The 20,774-nt window shown below is 41.0% G+C and overlaps 1 protein-coding gene across 6 annotated transcripts; it reads right to left on the bottom strand.

The window, feature by feature from the left end:
• Positions 1-1,709: 1,709 nt before the first annotated feature.
• Positions 1,710-20,560, bottom strand: IQCB1 (IQ motif containing B1). 6 transcript variants are annotated; one of them, XM_061370086.1, is made up of 14 exons: positions 20,465-20,560; positions 19,799-20,078; positions 18,844-19,010; positions 17,007-17,136; positions 14,664-14,757; positions 13,498-13,597; positions 12,956-13,128; positions 10,242-10,354; positions 9,037-9,146; positions 5,061-5,203; positions 4,401-4,549; positions 3,832-3,960; positions 3,298-3,454; positions 1,710-2,229 (listed from the first exon to the last, which is right to left on the bottom strand). In XM_061370086.1, exons 2-14 carry the CDS (start codon positions 19,913-19,915, stop codon positions 2,000-2,002), a joined length of 1,812 nt encoding a protein of 603 aa, XP_061226070.1. In that variant the 5' UTR covers positions 19,916-20,078; positions 20,465-20,560; the 3' UTR covers positions 1,710-1,999. The 6 variants fall into 6 exon arrangements, with proteins under 6 accessions (XP_061226070.1, XP_061226071.1, XP_061226072.1 ...); XM_061370087.1 differs by having other exon boundaries at positions 20,502-20,552; XM_061370088.1 differs by lacking the exon at positions 20,465-20,560 and adding an exon at positions 20,350-20,399.
• Positions 20,561-20,774: the final 214 nt, after the last annotated feature.

Below are 20,774 nucleotides of genomic sequence, written 5' to 3'. Positions count from 1 at the left end.
AAACATGCTGAACAAGTATTGCTGCCCACATGTAACCAGCAGAAATCACTGTGCTTCCTCCTCCTCTGCAGTGAGGTGAAGTCTAATTTTTCAGACTCCGAGAGCCTCTCACCTCAAAAGCAGCACATGTACCAATCGTGCAGCTGCAGCCTTGCCTTCTCCTTTCTTTCTGGGCACTTTGGTAAGCAGCAAGCAGCCTTTGGCCCTTAACTGTAGGGTTTTCTGGTGTACTGGTATCCTGCTACTGTGCTGTTGTGAGACCCCACCTGGAGTACAGCATCCAGCTCTGGGGCCCCAGCACAAGAAGGACAGGAGCCTGTTGGAATGAGGACAGAGAAGGGCCATGAAGATGATTAGAGGGCTGGGGCACTTCTCCTATGAAGGCAGGCTGAAGGAGATGGGTTGTTCAGCCTGGAGAAGGCTCCACGGAGATCTTAGAGCAGCTTCCAGTATCTAAAGGGGGCCTACAAGAAAGCTGGAGAGGGACTTTTTACAAGGGCATGTAGTGACAGAACAAGGGGGAATAGCCTTAAACTGAAAGAAGGTATTTAGAGATTAGATAATGTAAATAATATATTAGATATATTAGGAAGAAATGCTTCATTATGAGAGTGGTGGGCACTGACACAGGCTGCCCAGAGAAGCTGTGGCTGCCCCATCCCTGGCAGTATTCAAGGCCAGGTTGGATGGGGCTTGGAGCAACCTGGTCTAGTGGAAGGCGTGGGACATGATTCTATGCTAAAACACATATAATCCAACAATATGGATTTTTTTCCTTCCCTTGCTTTTTCCCTTGTAGCTATCAAGAGGCTGATGGAGGCTCCTCAGGCCAAACTTTGCCTGTGATAACCAGAGTTAGCCATTCTACCCTGCTGTTAACACCCAGCCTGCCTAGTGCTTGCTTCATAGAATCATAGAATAGTTAGGGCTGGAAAGGATCTTAAGATCATCAAGTTCCAATCCCCCTTGCCGTGGGCAGGGACACTTCACACTAAACCATGTCACCCAAGGCTCTGTCCAACCTGGCCTTGAACACCACCAGGGATGGAGCATTCACAACTTCCCTGGGCAACCCATTCCAGTGCCTCCCCACCCTAACAGGAAAGAACTTCTTCCTTATATCCAATCTAAACTTCCCCTGTTTAAGTTTGAACCCATCACCCCTTGTCCTATCACTACAGTCCCTAATGAAGAGTCCCTCCCCAGCATCCTTACAGGCACCCTTCAGATACTGGAGGGCTGCTATGAGGTCTCCATGCAGCCTTCTCTTCTCCAGGCTGAACAGCCCCAACTTTCTCAGCCTGTCTTTATACGGGAGGTGCTCCAGTCCCCTGATCATCCTGGTCGCCCTCCTCTGGACTTGTTCCAACAGTTCCATGTCCTTTTTATGTTGAGGACACCAGAACTGCACACAATACTCCAAGTGAGGTCCCACAAGAGCAGAGTAGAGGGGCAGGATCACCCCCTTTGACCTGCTGGTCACGCTCCTTTTGTTGCAGCCCAAGATACGATTGGCTTTCTGGGCTGTGAGCTCACACTGAAGCTGGCTCATGTTCAGTTTTTCACTGCTTGACTTCTTGTTGGTGTCTTGGTCTGTTTTGAACCCATCTTCATCTCAAATCACACCACCTTATCAAAGGCCTTGCTATAAAAGTCCAGGCTTTTACAATGGCATCATTCCTTATGCATCCGAGTGTGAATAAGAACTAAAAAGCCAAAGCTTATGAATTTACTTTTAAAATTATACAAATTACAAAATATCATCATTTACAACTGCAGCATATAAATCCTATTTACCACAGCATAATAAATAGGATCTAATTATTGATGTATAATAAGATTCTTAATAAGAGAAGTCAAATGCACTAAAATAAAGCTTTGGTCTTTGTCAGTGCTTCGTCTAAGAATTCAGATATTTTTCTTCCTTAAAATCTCACGCAAGTGAGTGCATGGTGCAAGCCACGCATCTGGTTGAGTAAATTATTCTTCTGCCTGTTACCTAACAGGATTTCCTTCCACCAATAAATAGAGTTCCCAGTTCTGCATTTAGATCATCATCAGGAATGACATCATCCTCCATAAACTCATCTCCAAGCTTCTTCCACCATGGCCAGCGAGTGTATTTCAGCATAGCGTTGTGTGACTGTCTTGCTTTGGTAGCTACAGGGACTGATCGACTCATAAAGACATCAAGATCTTTTTCTGTGGTCTCTGCTAACCCTGGAGCATCTGTAAAAATAAGATTTTTTTGTTTGTGATCTTAAGAATATTTCAAACAAAAAAAAAGAAGCAGCACTACCCTCCCACTTTCCCACTGTTCTAGATCACCCCTTTCCCTATGCTAGCATCACAATTTTACAGCTGCATTATAAACCTGATCGGAAAAGTGAACCAAATTAAAGCTAATCTGAGAAAATAAATACATAATGGGGGAGGGAGAAGAAGGAAGAAAAAGCAGGACTTCCATTCATGTGCAGTGGTGACATCCACCAAAGTGACTTCTTGTGAACGTATGACTTAAGAGAAAGAGGACCTCTTGGCCACTACTGCTGGATCAGCACTCCTGGCGCAAGGTGACATCAGCAGAGTGCTTCCACTGCTCTGGCGCAGTGAACTCCTTGCCTGAGGGACCCAGCCCAGTGTAAGAGTATGTTGCTGATTTGCCTGGTCAGGGAGCAATGAGCTCCAGTGACAGCACATGACAAACTAAAATAATGGAATTCAGTAACTTGCTGAATTTTGTCTGGCTTGAGTGCTCTCTGGTGGCTGCAGTTTGCTATTTTCACTCTCACTCTGGGCTACTTGTCTGGAATTAAGATAGCACAAGAGTGAATTCTGCTTCAAACAAAGCCACGCTGGAGAAAATGAAAACATGACTAGGAATTCATAGTTCAAAGACTTCCCTCTTTATCTGGAAAAGGTGAGAGTGCTTCAACCAGTGGCTTGCTTACAAGACAGACCAAAGCAAAACAAATGTAGAACAGAAGGCTTGTGTGAGATCTCCTCCTTAGAAATTTTAATGCCTTTTACAGGGCCATTGCTTTTCATGTGAACATATCAGAGAGAGACTTTTAGCAGAAGAAGATGATGTTCCTTGAAAAGCAGGTGTGTACACCTAGCATGTAGCAACGCTTTGGTAACCTCTAACAAAGTCTAAATATCAAGATAAGGCATATGGCACAGGAAGAAAGACATTTCAGTTTTGAAATGAGGCTTTACCACCATTCCCTCTAATTTTCTTTCTAAATTAGTTTAATCCAAATGGTAATTAAAATAATGACCAGAACAGTCACATACTCATTAGTAGCTCCACATCAGTGTTGACCTGAACCAGCAATGTCTCTCTTCGCTGAGCTGCTCTCTGATCCAGCCTGCTCCTCAGCAGGAACTGTGCCAGCTTTTCCTGGGCCTGCATATGTAATTCTTTACTCCTTTCTTCTGACATTTGGGAAGCCTGGAGGAGAATATAACAGTTTATTACCATTAGGAGCTGGTTACTTTAAATCTTTTGGGGGCAGAATAATGTCTAAACAAGGAATGCAAATCCTATTCTTAATTGTTAACTCAGTAACTTTGCTTCCTCTGCAGCTCTTTCCAAAGCTATCCATCATCAAGTATATAAATTTTCCAATTACAGTTTCCTTTGACCCTTTTTATTAGATTAATGGTTAAAATCCCCAATATGTCAGTGTCTTGCTGTCAAACAAGCAGGGTTAATTTATGCATACCTCATATGTATTATCTTGAATTTATGAAGCTGACAATATTTCATCTCTACAGTATTTAATGTTGCATCATTAATGTAGATTATGAAATGACTAAGAAACAGACCGGATGCAATTTGATGTAGTCATCCACCTTCTGCTGCAAAGCTAGTCTCTGCTCATCAGTCAGTCCCTTGGGATCTTTCCAAGGAGAAAGAGATCTCCTCCTTCTTCGTTTTTCCAGGAATTTACAAGCCTTTGTAAAGAATATATGAGAATATGATAATCACAGACACACAGTCTTATCAATTAATGAAAAAAAAATGTTCCAGTCCTGTATCTGTTAAAGAATAAGTGTAGCTGTGATGCTGAAAAGACAACATACAATGGTCAGCATGAATGTGAAATAGTAAGAACACTCATAATAAACTACTGACTCAGCTGTACAATGGTGAAATTCCAACCTTACATTTCATAGTGGCAGCTCTTATATTTTAGTTACAAGTCTGCATTAGGCTTTGTAATCTATGCAGGGTGTAACATGTCAAAGCAATCTATGGCTCTAGACTGTCAACCTTTGAATAATTTTTTAATAAATTATGGCTACATCAACAGTAAGAGAATAAAGAGAGCTTTCTGAGGCACTGCAATAATCCACTCAGTTCTATAGAATGTTAGAACAAAGCATATACTTACTGCTCTCTGGATGACAACAGCTGCTTTATACTCCTTAAGAGATTGTCTCTGTTGATGGAAATTTCTTCTTGCTCTATATCCTCGCCAGAATCTCTGGATAGTTAATGCTGATTTCCCCTCCATTTCCTCCATGTACTTACCTACCTGACCTACAAATGTAACAAAACTACAGTTATGAGACTGTGGGTTGGGATCTCTTAACGAGTTACATTTTTACTCTACTCTATTTAAACTAGATAGTACTAAAAAAACTGGCAGTGTTTAAGGCTGGGTTGGACAGAGCCTTGGGTGAGATGGTTTAGTGTGAGGTGTCCCTGCCCAGGGCAGGGGGGTTCGAACGGATGATCTTAAGGTTCTTTCCAACCCTAATTATTCTATGATTCTATGTCTCAGAGACTTGTAGCTGCAATGAAGCTTTGTAACCCAAGAAAATTTGGTCTCCCTTTCTCCTGCACTGTTTTGAAGGCAGCAGATCTTCATCAGTAGTTACTGAGCCCTTGCAGAATTAGCATGTTCTCTGTCAGGTAATTGGATCAGGAGAAGAGACAGTAAGACTACAGTGCAAACATACACCCAAGATTAGGAAATAATTTGAAGAAACTGTTCTTAAGGAGACAGAGACAGCTTAATCTTCTAATATAGTTTAAATATAAATCATACTGGCATGGATTATTTTCAGTAAGGCCAGCTGTCGTTCATGGAACAGTCTCATGGCCCTCTGTCTCTGAAGTTGCATTTGCAGTTTTAGAGCCTCATCTTCCTTCTGCTTTTTCAAATGCTGCAGCTCCCGTTCCCGTTTGGCTCTGCAATACAGAAATACATTAAAATTAGCTGAAGTTGTACGTTCCTTAAAAGAATCTCTCTTTCTCTTTGTGTTAAATGGTCCAGCATCGAGGGAGGAAATCCACAAAATAATCTGCCATCCCAGCTGTTGGCTGCAGGACCAAACCGAACGATGAGAAATAACCTGCAAGCTAACAAATCACCACACTATCTACAGTCATGAAAAACTCTGAGCCAGTCATAAAACCTTGTATCAAACCAGAGGATATACTTTTACTTAAGATAAAGTTCTAAGGACCCTGAAGGGAATGATGTTCCATGTGGGACATTCACAGCCAGCACAAAATAGAACAACAATTTTGATTCCACCATCTGAGGAAGAGGTAAAGCAACATTATTCATGTCCCCCAGTACCTTTTCGAATGCATCCATCAGCACGCATGGCACCTGCTTTCCATAATCATACTATGATTTTTGTACTGACTGCAAGGGTAGATCAGAATGTTGCTGCTAAGGCTCACTTCTTCAGTTTGGAGGGATTTTTTTTTCTCCAGGAAAGACAGACTGATGCATTTTCTCCATCAACTTTGTTAACAGAACGCCAGGAAAGAATTTTCTTGTGATTTCTTCCTGCTCTGTACTACTTGTTGCAATTTGATGTTAGGATGATGCCTCACTGTGATTGCCATGGGGAAAGCCCCAGCAGATGTTTCATGGATGAGACAACTGAAAATTCTGTAACTGTCCCTAGAGTGTGTAAATTACCTGTATATCAATTATATATATGCTAACATATTAATATATAGACCACTATGTTAATACTAACTATACTGGTGTATTGGTACCCATAATTACCAAGACCAACACCATCTCAGTGACATATGAGGATCTGTGAGCCAGGACTCCCCTTCACTACCCCTTCTCATCCCAATGGACCTGACCTCACTAGAGGCTTCATGTTTAAAACTTTACAAGTTTACCCCACAATAAGGTAAGTATGGATGAAGCCTTGGGTGATATGGTTTAGAGCAAGGTGTCCCTGCCCATGGCAGGGGGCTGGAACTTGCTGATCTTAAGGCCCTTTCCAACCCTAACTATTCTATCATTCTATGATTCTATGTGACCCCTACTCTTCTCCTGTTGCAGCAAAATCACTTGCCCACTCAAGGCCTGAGTAACCCCACTGGGCCCACAGCCCTGAGTTCCGCTTTCCTCTAGCATTCTTGCACAGACTACGAAAGGAGCACCTGAAGCACTAGGAAAGAGGATAGATGGACAGAGCACAAGCCTAAGGGGTGCCAGAAAGGATTAAAAAGGCTAGACTAGAACTAATGTCCAACAAATTTGGTATTGCTGCATATCACATACCTTTAGACTCACAGTACTACTGAGTTGCAAGTTCCCCATCAATAACATAAATTGAGTTATAATTTTCCCCAACCATACTTTCTCCTCAGTCTCTGCAACTAGGTGGGGAAAAGTGAGGTGGAAGCTATTGTGTAAAATTGATCATCTGGATTTAAAGTTCTGGCCCTAACTGAAAAAAGAACCTCCACCACAAACTGAGAGACCATAATTCTTTTAGGACAGTAATGCCGACTTGAAGTGTGCCCACACAGCTACCTACCAAGACAAATCATGATACATGTGATTACATCAGAACAGAAATTTCTTCAGGAAATTTTAGCCAACACAACTGTGTGAATCAGAGCTGTAAATCTTTGCATTTTTAATCCAGAGAGGCACATATTACACTTCCAAGTGGAATGATGTCACAGGCTCAGACAGGACCCTTGATTACATTAATAATTTCCCCTAGACATTTTTATCAGCTCCACTAGGCAGGAAACTACAAGAATGTTTCATGAACTTCTCAGATGTGCATCTGTGAAACTACCAATAGTGTCTGTCAGGTATTCAAATGTTTCTTTGATACTGGCTCTTTCCTGTGAAATCTGCAAAACACATGCTATTCTTCATTCTCTGTTCCTCCCAATAATAAGACATATTTGTTTGCACAAGACCACACTGTGACAGAGAAATGCCTCTGAACAGAAGCAAAACACACAGAGAATAAGATCCAAGCTCCCTTCAGTAGTTCATGGCACAGATCAGCCTCCCTCTCATCATCCCTCTAAAACATAACATGCAGAGTTTAAGATGTTCCACTGCAGCTGCAGGTGAGCCAAGTCTGGAGTTTCAACCTCAGGAATATTTAACCACACTTCTTCTAAAATAAATCTGTGAATATAATCAAACCCTCACTCTTAAAAGAATCTCTTGAAAGCTTTTCTGAAGTCATACTTACACTATTTTTCAGCATAACACTAACTGCAGCTTTGACCTAGACAGACAAAAATCCAACACTATAGAGTGGTACAGTTACTATATTTACTCAGTACACTGGGACTGACTGAGCCATAAACACACAGCTGCAAGGATATGAATACATTTCTATTCCTCTCGATATTAAACAAACATATTCAAAAGTCCATTTAAATTACTCAAGAATTACTTAAGAGGCATGCTGGAAACATGACACAGGAAAGTCAAGTAGCTTGTTGACTGCCAACAGCCTCACCACCCTTTCCCTTCTGCTTCACCATGGTATGTCTTAGCCCATCATCCAAGTTTTCTGGGCTCTGATTTTTCACTGCAGGCTTGCAAGGTGCCTGATGAGGGCAGGAATACTGCCTCAAAGTGTATGGTGCAGTAGAAAGGAGTGACAAGGACGTTACCCTTGGTATTCCAGCACAAAAGCTGGAGTAGGTAGTGGCCTTCCATAGGCACAATGCTTGTCCCTGCAAACCTTCCAGAATTTAAAGGTGACATCCTATATAGTCCAGTATCTTCTTAATGCCAGTCTAGAAAACAAATCATAACTGTCTGCTCCCTAACACCTTGATCATAATGCAATGTGATTTGACTAATTGATTTCTAGGATCTAGCTTTGACATGGTAATGCTCAATATATGCAAAAAAAGATTGAAAAAACCTGCTATGGAATCTGAACTTGATTTAGAACCCTTGACCTATGTTAAATTCACACTACATTTCTCAGGAGTTGGCCTAACATGTGCTAACATTACTGCTGAAATCCTGCTTCGAGTAAGACAAGAATCATTTATGTAGCTTCATTCTTCTCTGGTGCTCCAAGTCAGATGATACTATTTCTAGGTCACTGAAATGACCCCACTTCCGAGAGTCAAGAGATTTCAAATATTAATGAGGAACAAGGTCTTGCAAGCACTGTACTAAGCAAGCACTATGGGCTTTGGTTTCTGCAGCACTCTGGCATAGCAGATTGGAAACTCCAGGACTGCTCCACATTCAATTTATGGTGGAATTTTGTGTCAAGTTAACTGTGAACAAGTTAACTATTCCACTACCAGTACACCGTCCTCTAACTCTGTTTAGTGCAATCCCATGCTACAGTGTGGCAAGCTTTTAGTTTTCCATGTGCCAGAAATACACAAAAAACATATAAAAGCAACATAGACACAAGTTTTTTTCACAGAGAAGTTTGGCAGCTGGGGAAGGGACAGTTGGAGCCTTTGGCACCAGAAGTGGCAGTTTGGTCCTGCTGGAAAAGCACACTTTGGATATTTCTGCTACAAGAATCTGTAGTGAAACAGCTCATATTGGCATTGTGTTACCTTTATGTTTCAGAAATAACAGCTGACTGGAAAAAGGCATCTTCAAGAGGACAAACTCTTGATAAGCCCTATTTCAAAAAGGCCATTGGATTACATGAGCCAAATTCTTCCTCTTACTCTGTAACCTGAGAAAAACTAAACCAAACCTTCCTACTAATCCTTCTCTTTAGTGCTTTTTACAGAACCATACTGTTTACCTGAAGCTTCTTTGTAAAGTAGTCACAGCTTGGGGTAGTTTTTTCAGCCTTTTTCTTGTCTGAAATCCCCTCCACATAGCCTGGATTATACAAGCTGCTTGATGCTGCCTCTGAAATCAATAAAGCGATTGGTAGATTATTTTCTCTGCATAGAAAAACCACTATTAATGCTTACATATTTGGAACAATTGCAGCATTTGGCAAAAAAAAAAAAAAAAAAACAGTTTTCAAATGCATCAAAATTTAGTATTTTTAACAGCTTGAGGAACATAAGGTCTTATAAAACAGTTGCTGTCCTGAACCCTGTATTCCTCTAAAGGCACCTAATCTGATCATCTGGATTGATGCTCTCTGTGGGAAACAAATCTACATCACAAACATAAAATACATATTAGCTGCATTAACCAATGTTAGAAATTTGTATTTAAAACACCTGAAACACTTGATATTTCAAATGGTGATTCAATCAAAATACCTACTCTAGAGAGGGCAGAAAGACAAGTTTGGAGAATGAGCAGAAGAAAAATGTTACATTTGCAGCATGATAAAAAAAAAATCAATTCTATTTTTAAATGGATTTCTTAAAGAACCCACAACAAACAAAACCCTCAAGCAAAGAAGCAAACAAAACCCCAACAAAACCACAGAACACACTGCTCTGTTGAAGATGAAAGCAGGTCTCTACAGCTATAACCTGACTGCCTTTAAGGCATTATCTCTGAGAAACCTGCATGTAAAATTTTGTGAAGAGGTTTGTAGAATACACCCCAGCTCTTCTTACTGAGCATTTCCTCTACATGACTTGATTCTATGTGAACGCTGCCTAGAATTGAGAGATCTAAATTTGTAACACTGATGTGAAAAAAGCAGACAATTATTTTTGGTCTCTATTTAACAAAAATAATCCATACTTGCCCCCCTCTGCACACCCCCATCTACGGTTGTATAGAAATCTACAATGAATCTGCAACAGAAAGTCAATCTCTTAAGTGGCTGTCCCTTAATTGTTGGGCAGTTTCTTGATGCCTTCTAAAATGATGGAAGGGGGAAAAGATTAGCTATGAAATTTTAAAGCCCATTAATATAGTGAAAAAATAAACTAGGCTTTGAAAAGTGTCAAAGTGATAGAGTAAATCCATTCTAAACATACATAAATCACATGTAACTAGGATTTCACATATAAAAGTCTCATTAAACTTCAGCACCTGCATTTCTCCTTTTCCATTGGATTGTTCCAAGTACAGCAGATCCAGAAGTTGACTTAGATCCCTGTCAAATCCTTTGCCAGTCCACTGTTTACTTAAAAGCCCTTTTAATCCTAAGAAAGAGAGAGAAGCAGCATGTGATACTGCTAGGGTGAATTTTTCAGGATTTCAAATCAACAATTTTCAAGTAAATAAAATCAAATCTGATTCTACATGCACAGGAACAGTAGAGCTGAACACCGTCACTCAGTCATCTTTGTGTTTCAATGCAGTTTATTATCAATGAATATCTGGTGCTCCAACCGTCACAGAAAAGTATAATGCCATGCCCATAGTTTTGTGTGTCCACGGCCCTATCTCTCATACCTACATAACTGGCAGCTACATTATCAGTGTACTTTCGGAGTCTTATCAGTAAGTCATTTTAAGGTTCTACAAGGATGCAAAATACCATGCAAGTGCTGGGTTTTATTAGCACTGCTTTTGTATTTTTCATAATAAAAATTTATTTATAACTGGAATTCTTTGATGTCTTATCTGCACAGCTCAGTCTGTGAATACATGTGCATCCAATCCCTGAGACAAAACAGCTTTTTAGGTTTGCAGTAGCTAAAAAAGGCATTTGTGCTCCCCCCACAATACACACACATGCATGCTCCCTGTGCTGCACAGAGGATACAGAAAGACAGTAACATGTGCTTTTTAGCTTTGTATCACACAAATCCCAGAGGCTGAGTGTTCTATAGGGAGCTGGATGTAAAAGGAAAGGGAGCAGGAAGTAGACACGTTTGGATAGCCTCCTGAAAGAACTGCAGATTCAACTTTTCCAGTTACATATGCATAAACTGGACAACTTCAACACACGTGTATAATTATATGCATGGATCTGGACATGGAGCACGAAGTCCTTCATACAAACAGAAATGGTACCTCTGTTTATCATACATGCATCATTTTGGAAAGACAACTATAGTTTAACTTCTTCAGAAGAGAAACAGGTGAGACTTCAAATGGAGTCAGGGGATGCCCTACTGCTGCCTGAGCTCTGCACAGCCTGGCTACACAAGGCAGAAGTCCTATGGGTCTGATGCAACCATGTCAGTTTCTGTACAGAAGTACAGTCATACGGAGCTTCCAGCTACTGACAGAGAGACCTCAAGTGTGCCTCTCAGCTGTGTCAACACACACAGACATAACGACCAGGCCCTCCCGGGTCTATAAAGACCACGCTAGTCTTGGAGATGTGAGTCAGGTGATGTCCTCACCTCCAGCAGGCTGCCACTGAAAGCTTGCACTGAAGTACCTCACACTGCCAACAGCTCCGAGCCACTGTAAAGCCAAGTTACTTCAATGGAGATAGCCAGCTGGTGAAAAAGCTGTAATGCTTTCTTTGTTGCTGCTACTCCTCAAGCTATCCAAAGGATTCCAAAGCTTGAGTGAAGACTAACATAAGGACTCTAACTTTAAAAGAAAAAAAAAAAGAAAAAAAAATATTGGATTTTTCTTTTGTTTTCCTTAATGGGAAAAGGATACGTTCACAGAAGTGAGATTGTCTCTAAATGACTGTGGCATTTTGTGATTCTACAGCAAAATAAAGCATAAGCCTCTGATGGAGATGTGCCTTTCTTAAGACCAGCCAGCGTGCTAGAGTTGCAATGATCAGATTATCGCATTAGCTTCTTGTGAAGCTGCAATGTGATGCTAGATTTACGCACCTTATACTTAATTTCATACCAATAGGAAGCTCTCCTCCCTCAATTCTGTAGCCAAAAGGTGGGAAAGCTGCCAGTCTGGTCCAGAAGTTTATCTGGCTGGTACTGCCTCATAAATAGTCAATACAAACGTAAAAAAAGGGAATTTGACCTTTTTGTCTAGCATACCCACTTCTCACTGTCCTTGTCCCCAAAGACCTGAGGCTCCTAACAAGTAGTTTTGACCGTTAATATCATCCAGAATATAAAAGACCTGCCAAACATCAAAGCCTCTTTTTTAGTCTCCAAGGGCATGACAAAGGACAAAGGGATTTCCTGGATCTCCCTGCTAGGCTAGAGACAGAAACAGTAAATGGGACACCTCATTAACTAATGAATAACATGGAGCAAATTATATGCATGCTGATATACCTCCTCATCTAAAGGCATTGAGACAAAATAATAAACCCATTTTGTGAATTACTGGAAAAGTTTATTCCAGTCTTGGATATAAAACCACAGGTATCATGTCAGTAACAGAACAGAACCTATCAGATTGGCAGACCTGTAACAGAAGTTGGCTTTAAGTAAAATTTTGATGGTTCTGGATTAGTGAGCCCTAGCACATTGGCAGATGTCTGATGCCTGGCTCTTACTGGGGCAGTAACAGGCACCCCGCTACTAGGATCTCTCAATATCCAACCTGCACAGGAAAAAAAGATGCAGAACATCACACAGAAAGAAGACCATCAAGTTGGAAGTGATGAACAGCAGCTTTAAGAGACAAGTTGCCGCATGCAGAGTCCTCAATACACAGAAGACAATAAATCTAGGAAACAGGAAGAGGTGTGGCACCTTAAACTACAATGAAAATGAACAGAAGGGATTAAAAAACACCAACATGGCACTGCAGTTTCCATACGTAGGGGGTACTTATCCCATATGAGATGTGAAACCTCCATCTTTATATTTTCACAGTGAATGTAAGCAGTCAAGTTATTGGTGGCATGCATGTTTACAAACCTTTGTAGCGAGTTGTGAGTAACTTCACAAGCTGCTTGCAAAATTTTGCCACCACCAATAGCAGTTTTGTAGCAGCATTTCCTATGACAGGATTGGTGGTAGCTGAAAGCTTATAAACAAGTTCATCCAAAACAGAGTGAAGGGTCTCTTTATCAACCTGAAGCAAGACAGAACTTTAAAGAAGAAAAAGGGGAGGGGCAGATGGGGCAGAATTGAAGTGTTAATTAAAATTATGAGCTTTTTAACAGTGACTTGATCTTAGATAAGTCAGGCATTCAACAAGCCCACATACCCAGCTAGCTGGCCCAGCAATCTGATGCAGGCAGGCAGTACTACTGTTTCAATCAACTGATTCTCATTCCCTCAATTTAACAAAATAAAGAAAATAGCTTTTATTTTCTTTTTTCTGTTTCCACAACAAAGACTAAGGAAAAAAAACAACACAATTCTTGTACATGAAGAAATTCTATTTTACCAAACAGTAATGAGCTGAGTTTTAAATTTAAAATTCAGAAGAAAACAATGATATAAAAACTACTAACCTATTGACCTTCAAAATATTGTGTAAAACAGACATCATCAGAATTGCTGTTTCAACATCATCTGTTATTAACAACTGCAGGAAGTGATCATTTTGCAGTACTGCAAAAGCAAAACAAACCAAAACCAAGTAAACAAGAAATCACTCAATCAGAACCAGACTTGAAAATACCATAAACCAAACAAACTTTATTATGGAACATAAGTCACAGCAAGTAAAGTCAGATACTGTTTCTGGAACAAAATCCCTCTTTTATAATTTTTACAGTGAAATGTACAGGCATAAGTAAACTACTTCAACATCCAAAAAACATGTTAAGCCCTGTTTTTTCTGCCTTTGGATATCCCTCAGGCACTGGTGTTGTAAGGGAATAAAAGCTTTAAAACCTTTTATGTTACATGAGTACCAGTTTCTTATTACAACAGTGGAATTATCACTGTGGCAACAATATACAGAGAAGATAAGAACCTCAACCTTGACAGTTTGTTACACCAGGCTTATTTCATGTAAGTCCACTGATGTCATTACAGCACCATCTTTTTAATTCCAGTGTATCACTGTATACATATTTAGTAATCTTTCTGGCCACGTGTTTTTAGTTAGTTACATACCTTGTGATCCTCAGGTTTTTGCTCTGTATCATAAAAAACCCCAAATTCTGCTTTTTAAAATCAGTGTGCTTAACACTGGTCGAACCGAAAGCTTATTTTGGCCAGAAATGTATAGTGAAGTTTGTTAAGTATCTGTAAAATTTCCCATAGTGGTAACAACTTCATAAATCTGTTTTCAACTCTCTCTACTTCTCAGGGTCAGCAGCGTATTCTGATCAAATTTCTGCGTATGTTAACCACACACAGCTAAAAAGATGAATTGTAGCTTATCAGGAAACTATTTTTAAGGTGCAAAATTACAAAGGAAAATTACAGGAAAACACTTTTAATGTCTGCTTCTGAAACACTAGAAGGGAAACTCCTTAGTATTTCCCTTTAGTGGACCTTAGCCATTTTCCGTTTTGCTGTTTCTGCTGAGTGGACTACTGTAAGAAACTGATTTAACATCCACTTCAATTTAGAAAATTAGGTGGGGATTAGCTTGAGATTAATTGTTGATACCTGTATTTGCCATAAATAAACTTCCAAGTGTTTTATGGGTTTACTTTTCCCTTACCACATGCTGCTAGTTGAATATGCCCACCGAGCAGCCAGCAGATGGCATCAGTTACTGTTTGGAACCAGCGTAAAAAATCCTGTTTTTCTTCATCCTAAACAAAACACAAGTAGGTAAAAACATGTGTACGTTATCTTCACTGAGAACTTCAGCGTGATGCAGTGGGAAGGTTTGTATGATTCAGGGATTTGGAGACCAAAACTTCTTCAAATTCCCAAATGAAGCTGGTGAAAGTGTGGGAATCAGTCAAAAAAAAAAAAAACAAAAAAACCAACCAACCCAAACTTGTGATTCTTTCAAGGCCTGAGATCAATGAAGACATCACATTAAAAAAACCCATCCATTCCTGAAAAAAGCCATAACAGGGAGAGAGAAGTCTTGTTTACTCCTTAAAAAATATTTGATAGCATAGGAGGGCTAAAACAAATAACAGATTAGTAGAAATGTATCACAGATTTAATACAAAGTGGGAGATACATTATTTAAGCTTTAAACTTATTTAAGATTAAAGCACAAAGTGGCCAAGTACATTGTAAAAATAAAAAAGGTTCCTATAAACTGACATGGTGAGGCTTCAGAAGCACCTCCTCCTTGGAAGTCTGGGAGCAAACATCAAACCACTGTTAAGCTAAGTTTGATCAGTTTGCTAAACCAACTATGTTATGTGCTTGCCTGTGATAACACTGGACTGGAAAAATGACCAGGAAGAGTCCCGGTTTGAGCACATGAACACGCATACAAGAGCACAGTCTAGAGTCTGTATTCCATGTGTGACCCAGTGGAACTATGAAATTTTGGGGTGTGGGACCGCAAAGGGGCTTTTGATAGTACTACACTGCTGACTAATGTCACAGAGCACTTGGCCTGATATCTCCCACATTAATTCAGGCTCACAAATGAAACTCTGGAAAGCCTATTCCTAGATCCATTCTGTAAGTCCCAGCCATCAGTCACAATTTAAATTTGCATTTGGTTCTTACTGACAATGAGAGATATAAAATCGGAGTAATAAACTGTAATATTATCTGTTCTGTGTTTTGGCAACACATCAGTTTCTGAAAGCTATTTCAGTACTTCCCTTGACTTCAAAGACTTGTACAAAAAGCAAACGAGGGCAGAATAAACTACAGATCTCTACCGGTAGAGTGGGATTTCCAGAGTTCCACTGAGCAAGCACCAAGTCTGGGTGCCCAGTCACCTCTGAGACCACAAGGTTTAAAAGCCAAAGTACTAATTATAATGTAGACTGTATTTGCATTCAAAAGAAATCTTTGCCCACAAGCATGACTCAAGTAGCAGGCAGGATGAGACATAATAAGAAAGTGTGGGGGAAATCACATATTGCGGATAAGACTTGAGTCTCCTGGGACGCTCTTCAGGAAGCTTCCTTCTTAAGCACTAAATGCAATTCTAAGTACTGAATTAACAGAAAATATGTTACTCTACTGATACTTTTCTGAGAACTAGTTGTGGTTCTGGTGTCCATCACAATACTCCATAGGAAAACTTCGGCTAAGTGCAAGAAACCAGTGAGCCAAGAAATGAGACAATACAGGGAAACAGGGATATTAAAAGAAACTATCAGAATCCATGAGGTTGGTTATTTAACTTATTTGTGGGTTTTGTTTGTTGGGTTTTTTTTTGTTGTCCCTCCTTCTGATTCTGCAACTCAGAATGCTTCAAAAGGATAAGAGAACCTCGCTGGGCAAAACCCTTCTCTGCAAAGAGGGAAGGAAATGTGAGAAAGTGTCCAAATCTACAAATTCACAAAGTCTGCCTTTGGGGCTCCCAAAGTGCAGGTTCAGAACCAACAAGCATTGTGGGATTTTTCTGCCAACTTGGTAGCGGAAATTGTATGGCAAAGCAAACTTCAGCAAATCTGGTTTAAAATCTTAAGAATTCCTAAACATCTTTTGATAAAGCTGAATAAAGCAGTAGGAGCAGAGCCCTTACAAAGACTGAACTAATTATATGCAAAGTTAAAAAGATGCTACCATGACTGTAGTGCTGACTTTTGTGAGACATTTTTCTCTATTGTACTACTCTAATTCTAGTATGCTTCTTATAATTGCATTTCTTCCTCCTACCTTTAAAACTAGTGAAAAGTAGTAGCTAAACTCTCTAAACAAACGTACAGTACCAAACTAGTTTTGCACATGTAATGGACCACATGCTCCACAATGACTTATTTCAGTTCCAAAGCGCCACAGCATAAAAAAATACCGTAAGTTCTGGGAAATAAATGTTCATAATACAGTGTTCCTAGAATAACACCCTACTTATACAAAAACCCTGGAAGGTTTACAGAGGTTCTCTGCTCTTTTAACTACAACACTTAAATACCTTGATTGCTCGGATAAATCGTGCTTGCAGACGTCTTCCCAAAACCAGCAGGCTGTCTATAGCTGAAGGAAGAAATTTCTTGTGAAATTCTTCAGGATCTTCTTTTGCCTCTAGTCCTACACAACAATGACTGAAAAGGAGGAAGGAGAAGAAAAAAGAAAAAAAAAGAAAAGAAAAAAAATCAACCCGAATTGAGGGTTCAATTCAGAACAAATTCATATGTCCAGATATACCGTTTGAACAGCTTTGAATGAATGTCACGTCATCAGAGAATAAATGCTTCACTGGCATGGGTCAATTCAACACTGAACAATGGTTAACTGCTGTGACTGGCTCCAAGGTAGCTGCTTCAAAAGGAAGAGGAATCGGTGGCAGGCTGGAAACAGCAAGTATATTGCTACTTATTACAGCATGTCTAAGTTTAAAAAATATCCAATGCACTTTCTCTTTTAGCTTCACAGGATCTGTTCAGGCTTGTTCCATGTGCTAGGGAAGGGCTTTGATGGTCATAAAGAGAAAAAAAAAAGGCAAAACAATAAGGTAGATAAAAGCCTGATAAAGGCAGGCTGATGATGCAGGGGTGCAGATCAGGTAATAAAAATACGCACTGAAAAATGTTACTTACCACAAAAATTTCCGTGAGTCTGTATAGAACTTTCCTCTAACTGAAAAATACACATGGGCTACAAATCAGTTCCTCAGATCTCAGTTCTCTAATTTTACTCACAGCAAACGTGTTGGTCATTTCTGGAAGGCTTTTTACAAGAAACTGCATGTTTTACAACTGGGAAGCTTTTCAATTCTGTACTGCACACTGCTACTAGTGTAACAAAAACAAAATCTTCCTAACTTTTTATGAATTTTGCTTTCTGACATCTTCCCCAGGCTTGGTTAGCTTTTTGTGAATGCGCACACGTAATGCTTTGCTTACCAAAGGGCTCAGAAAGCAAATTCTGGGCATGAAGGTGAGATTCATCCAGCTACAAAATGACGTTTTTATAACAAAAATAAATTTCAGTTTTCTCTGCAAACTGAAATAGCTTAAGGGGGATTATTTAAGTATCTATCACACAACTCTGGTGATAAATCTTGCATCTTTTACTGCAAATTCCTGGCATTAAAAATTCATCCTGCAGATACGGCATAAATAAGAGCTGGTTGCCTAATTGCTTCATGCCTTAGAATTCTGCTCCCTAGTTAAGCCAAAATTAAGCATAACTTGGGGAAAATTTTTCCTGACATTGAAAATGAGACTGGATCATTGGGGATTTAAGTAAAGTTGTCCTATTTACTAGCTATGAATTACATTTAATAATGCCATTCTCACCCTATCACTACATCAAGCTGTCTAGTCTGTGTGAGCTGGGTCCTCTTGTATGTTGAAAATGTAAATAGATAAATAAAATAGGGTTACTAAATACATATTTAAATAGAGTGAAGCCAAGCTCTGAGTTAATCACACCAAAGATTTTTGCAAGATGAAATCTAAGTGAACAAACTCTTTAAAATAACTGCAGTTCAAAATTAGCAGTGGCTGGGTAAGAACTGTGACACTGATGAGCACTGTTCACAAAAAAGGGTAAAGCCAACACAAAAAGTGTTCCCACCAAATAGTTTACCCAGCTCAATAAAACACAGTGAGAATGAATTAAACAGGACCAATTAGGCTATGCATGACCCCTCTGCTCTTGACTGCTCCCTGCACTTTAACCCAGGCCTTTCCTGAACAACAAGCCTTGTTCTGGATGGGAGCCAGTGTATTACAGCTTGAAAAGAAAAAGAGCAAGATGAAAGGCCAGAAAGAATACAAGAAGAAAGCTTTTTAGCATTTTTTTACCTTAGTATCTCTGCTAGCTGGGCAGCAGTAGCCCAGCCTCCATTCAGCCGAAAGTGGTCTTGTCTAAGGACCAGCATGCAGTACTGAGTAAGATCATAACTGTATATATCTTGTTTAATTTTTGTTGATTCTTCAGATCCCAAGGAAGCACTACTTAAAATTCCTGCAGGAAGAAAGCAGGAGAGAGACAAAGAGGAGCATGAGCTTCTGATGTGCAAGACTTTTTTTTTTTTTTTTTTTCCAAAAATCTATGTGTACACATATCCAGGATTAAGGTACTTCTAAAACAGCTAACAGCAGCATACCTTTTCCCCCAACATTTTTCACTCCTACAGCTACAATCCATTTTTTAGCTTCTATGACAATTGGGACAACATACATTACCTGGGATATAGCCCATTTGTATGAATTTATTATGCCAGAAGAAACCACAACCACTGTGAAACATATAGCTTCCTTATAATTACATCCTAATTTAGAACAGGACCTAACTTGTTTCTACAGTTTCCATGAGCAGTGGCTATGTGGCAAAAGGAAAGACAGGGGGGAGTCACACAGGAGCTTGTGATTGCGCTTCTATATTAAGACTAAAAAACTGAATACTGACAAGCACTCCATCTCTCAACCAGAAGTACTGGCAGAAGTGATTTGATCATGTGCAACATCCTTGCTCACATCAGCAGTGGTCTTGTAAGCACAATGACAGCTAAGAAGGAGAAAAAGACTTCCTCTCCATTTGCTCCCCAGCATCTCCTTATTGTTACAAAGCCAAATGCCACCCAACGCCCAGCTGAACACTCAACTTTCCTGAATACTCTCAGGAAAAGCAGTATTATCAACCTCACAGTCCTGTCAGAAATACTCAGAAAGATCTGTCTTTAAGGAGGCAGAAGGAAACAAGAATGTCCATACTCCACTGCCTCATTCTTTTATTTCAGAAAAGGAGTTAATTACCCTTTAACTTTAGAAGTAGCAGGGGGATGTCCTGTTCTTTGCTCTCGGTAACCTGAGCAGCTAAGGCCAGTACCCGGGGGTCGGCAGCTACCACCTCCGCGCTGGGCGCGTTGGCCATCGGAAACAGGGGGAAGCCCACAAGACCATCGATTTAAGCCTCTTCCCTTGTTTAGTTGCTTCGGTACATGTGGGGGGTCCTTAAGCCACGACTTCCACTAAACCTCCAGCACCAGCGGCTGGCAGCTGACGCTCCGCTCTGCGCCTGGGCAGCAGGTCTTCTCCTGAGAAAGGAAACAAACATGGAGAAAGCCCCACTCACACTCCCTCACGTCACCTCTCGAGCCCGCGGGCAGCGGGACCGGCTCTGCCGGCAGCGCAGGGCTCCAGCAGGACCGCCCGAGAGAGGCCCCACGGGCCGGGCAGCGTGAGAGGTCTGCCCGAGGGCCGCCGGCATCACCTCAGCCGCGGGCAGGGAGGGGTGGGGAGATGGAAGTGGCGGCAGACGGGCACTGCCCGCCAGCAGGGCGGCGAAGGAGAGGCGCCCTCGCCCACCGAGTCACCTCAGTGTCCCCACGGCCTCCGCTCCGGTGTCGCGGAGTCCCCAAGACCTCAGTCCCCACGAACGGGGCCGTCACGGACGCCCTGATGGAAGCCGCTTCCCTCCCACCGCCAACCCGCCTCATGCCGCGCGGGGGCTCCCTCACTTCGGCAGGGGAGTACAGGGAGGGTGTGGAACTGGAAAACCGAACCCACCGGCTCTAACCCGACTGCTTCCCCCCCTTCACCCCTCACAGCTGTGTGGTCGCGGCCGCTTTCCACCAACCACAGCGCTCCCCCGACAGAGAAGGGTGTCATTTGCATATCCGCGTGAGAGCCAGCGCCTCCGCCGCTTCTACTGGTGGAAATCTACACTAGGGCATCCTCTCTGTCCAATCCAAACCCACCTTGCCCGTGACGCAGTGCCGAGAGGGGCGGGG

The sequence above is a fragment of the Neopsephotus bourkii genome, unplaced genomic scaffold, assembly GCF_033783945.1.
Source record: "Neopsephotus bourkii isolate Nb327-2 ecotype Australia unplaced genomic scaffold, CSIRO-AGI_Nbou_v1 NB_1526, whole genome shotgun sequence".
NCBI classification, from domain to species: domain Eukaryota; kingdom Metazoa; phylum Chordata; class Aves; order Psittaciformes; family Psittacidae; genus Neopsephotus; species Neopsephotus bourkii.
The sequence above is the reverse complement of the archived record's forward strand: the minus strand, read 5'-3'. Positions and strand labels throughout refer to the sequence as shown.

Excerpts from the sequence above, each read along its gene's own strand:
- IQCB1 (XM_061370086.1), bottom strand. The coding sequence starts at position 19,915 with ATGGCCAACGCGCCCAGCGCGGAGGTGGTAGCTGCCGACCCCCGGGTA. Across the intron at positions 13,129-13,497 it reads AATATTTTGAAGGTCAATAG|TTCTGTCTTGCTTCAGGTTG; the intron begins GTTAGTAGTTTT and ends TCTTCTTTAAAG. Across the intron at positions 3,961-4,400 it reads CTGTTGTCATCCAGAGAGCA|GCTTGTAAATTCCTGGAAAA; the intron begins GTAAGTATATGC and ends TTCTTTACAAAG.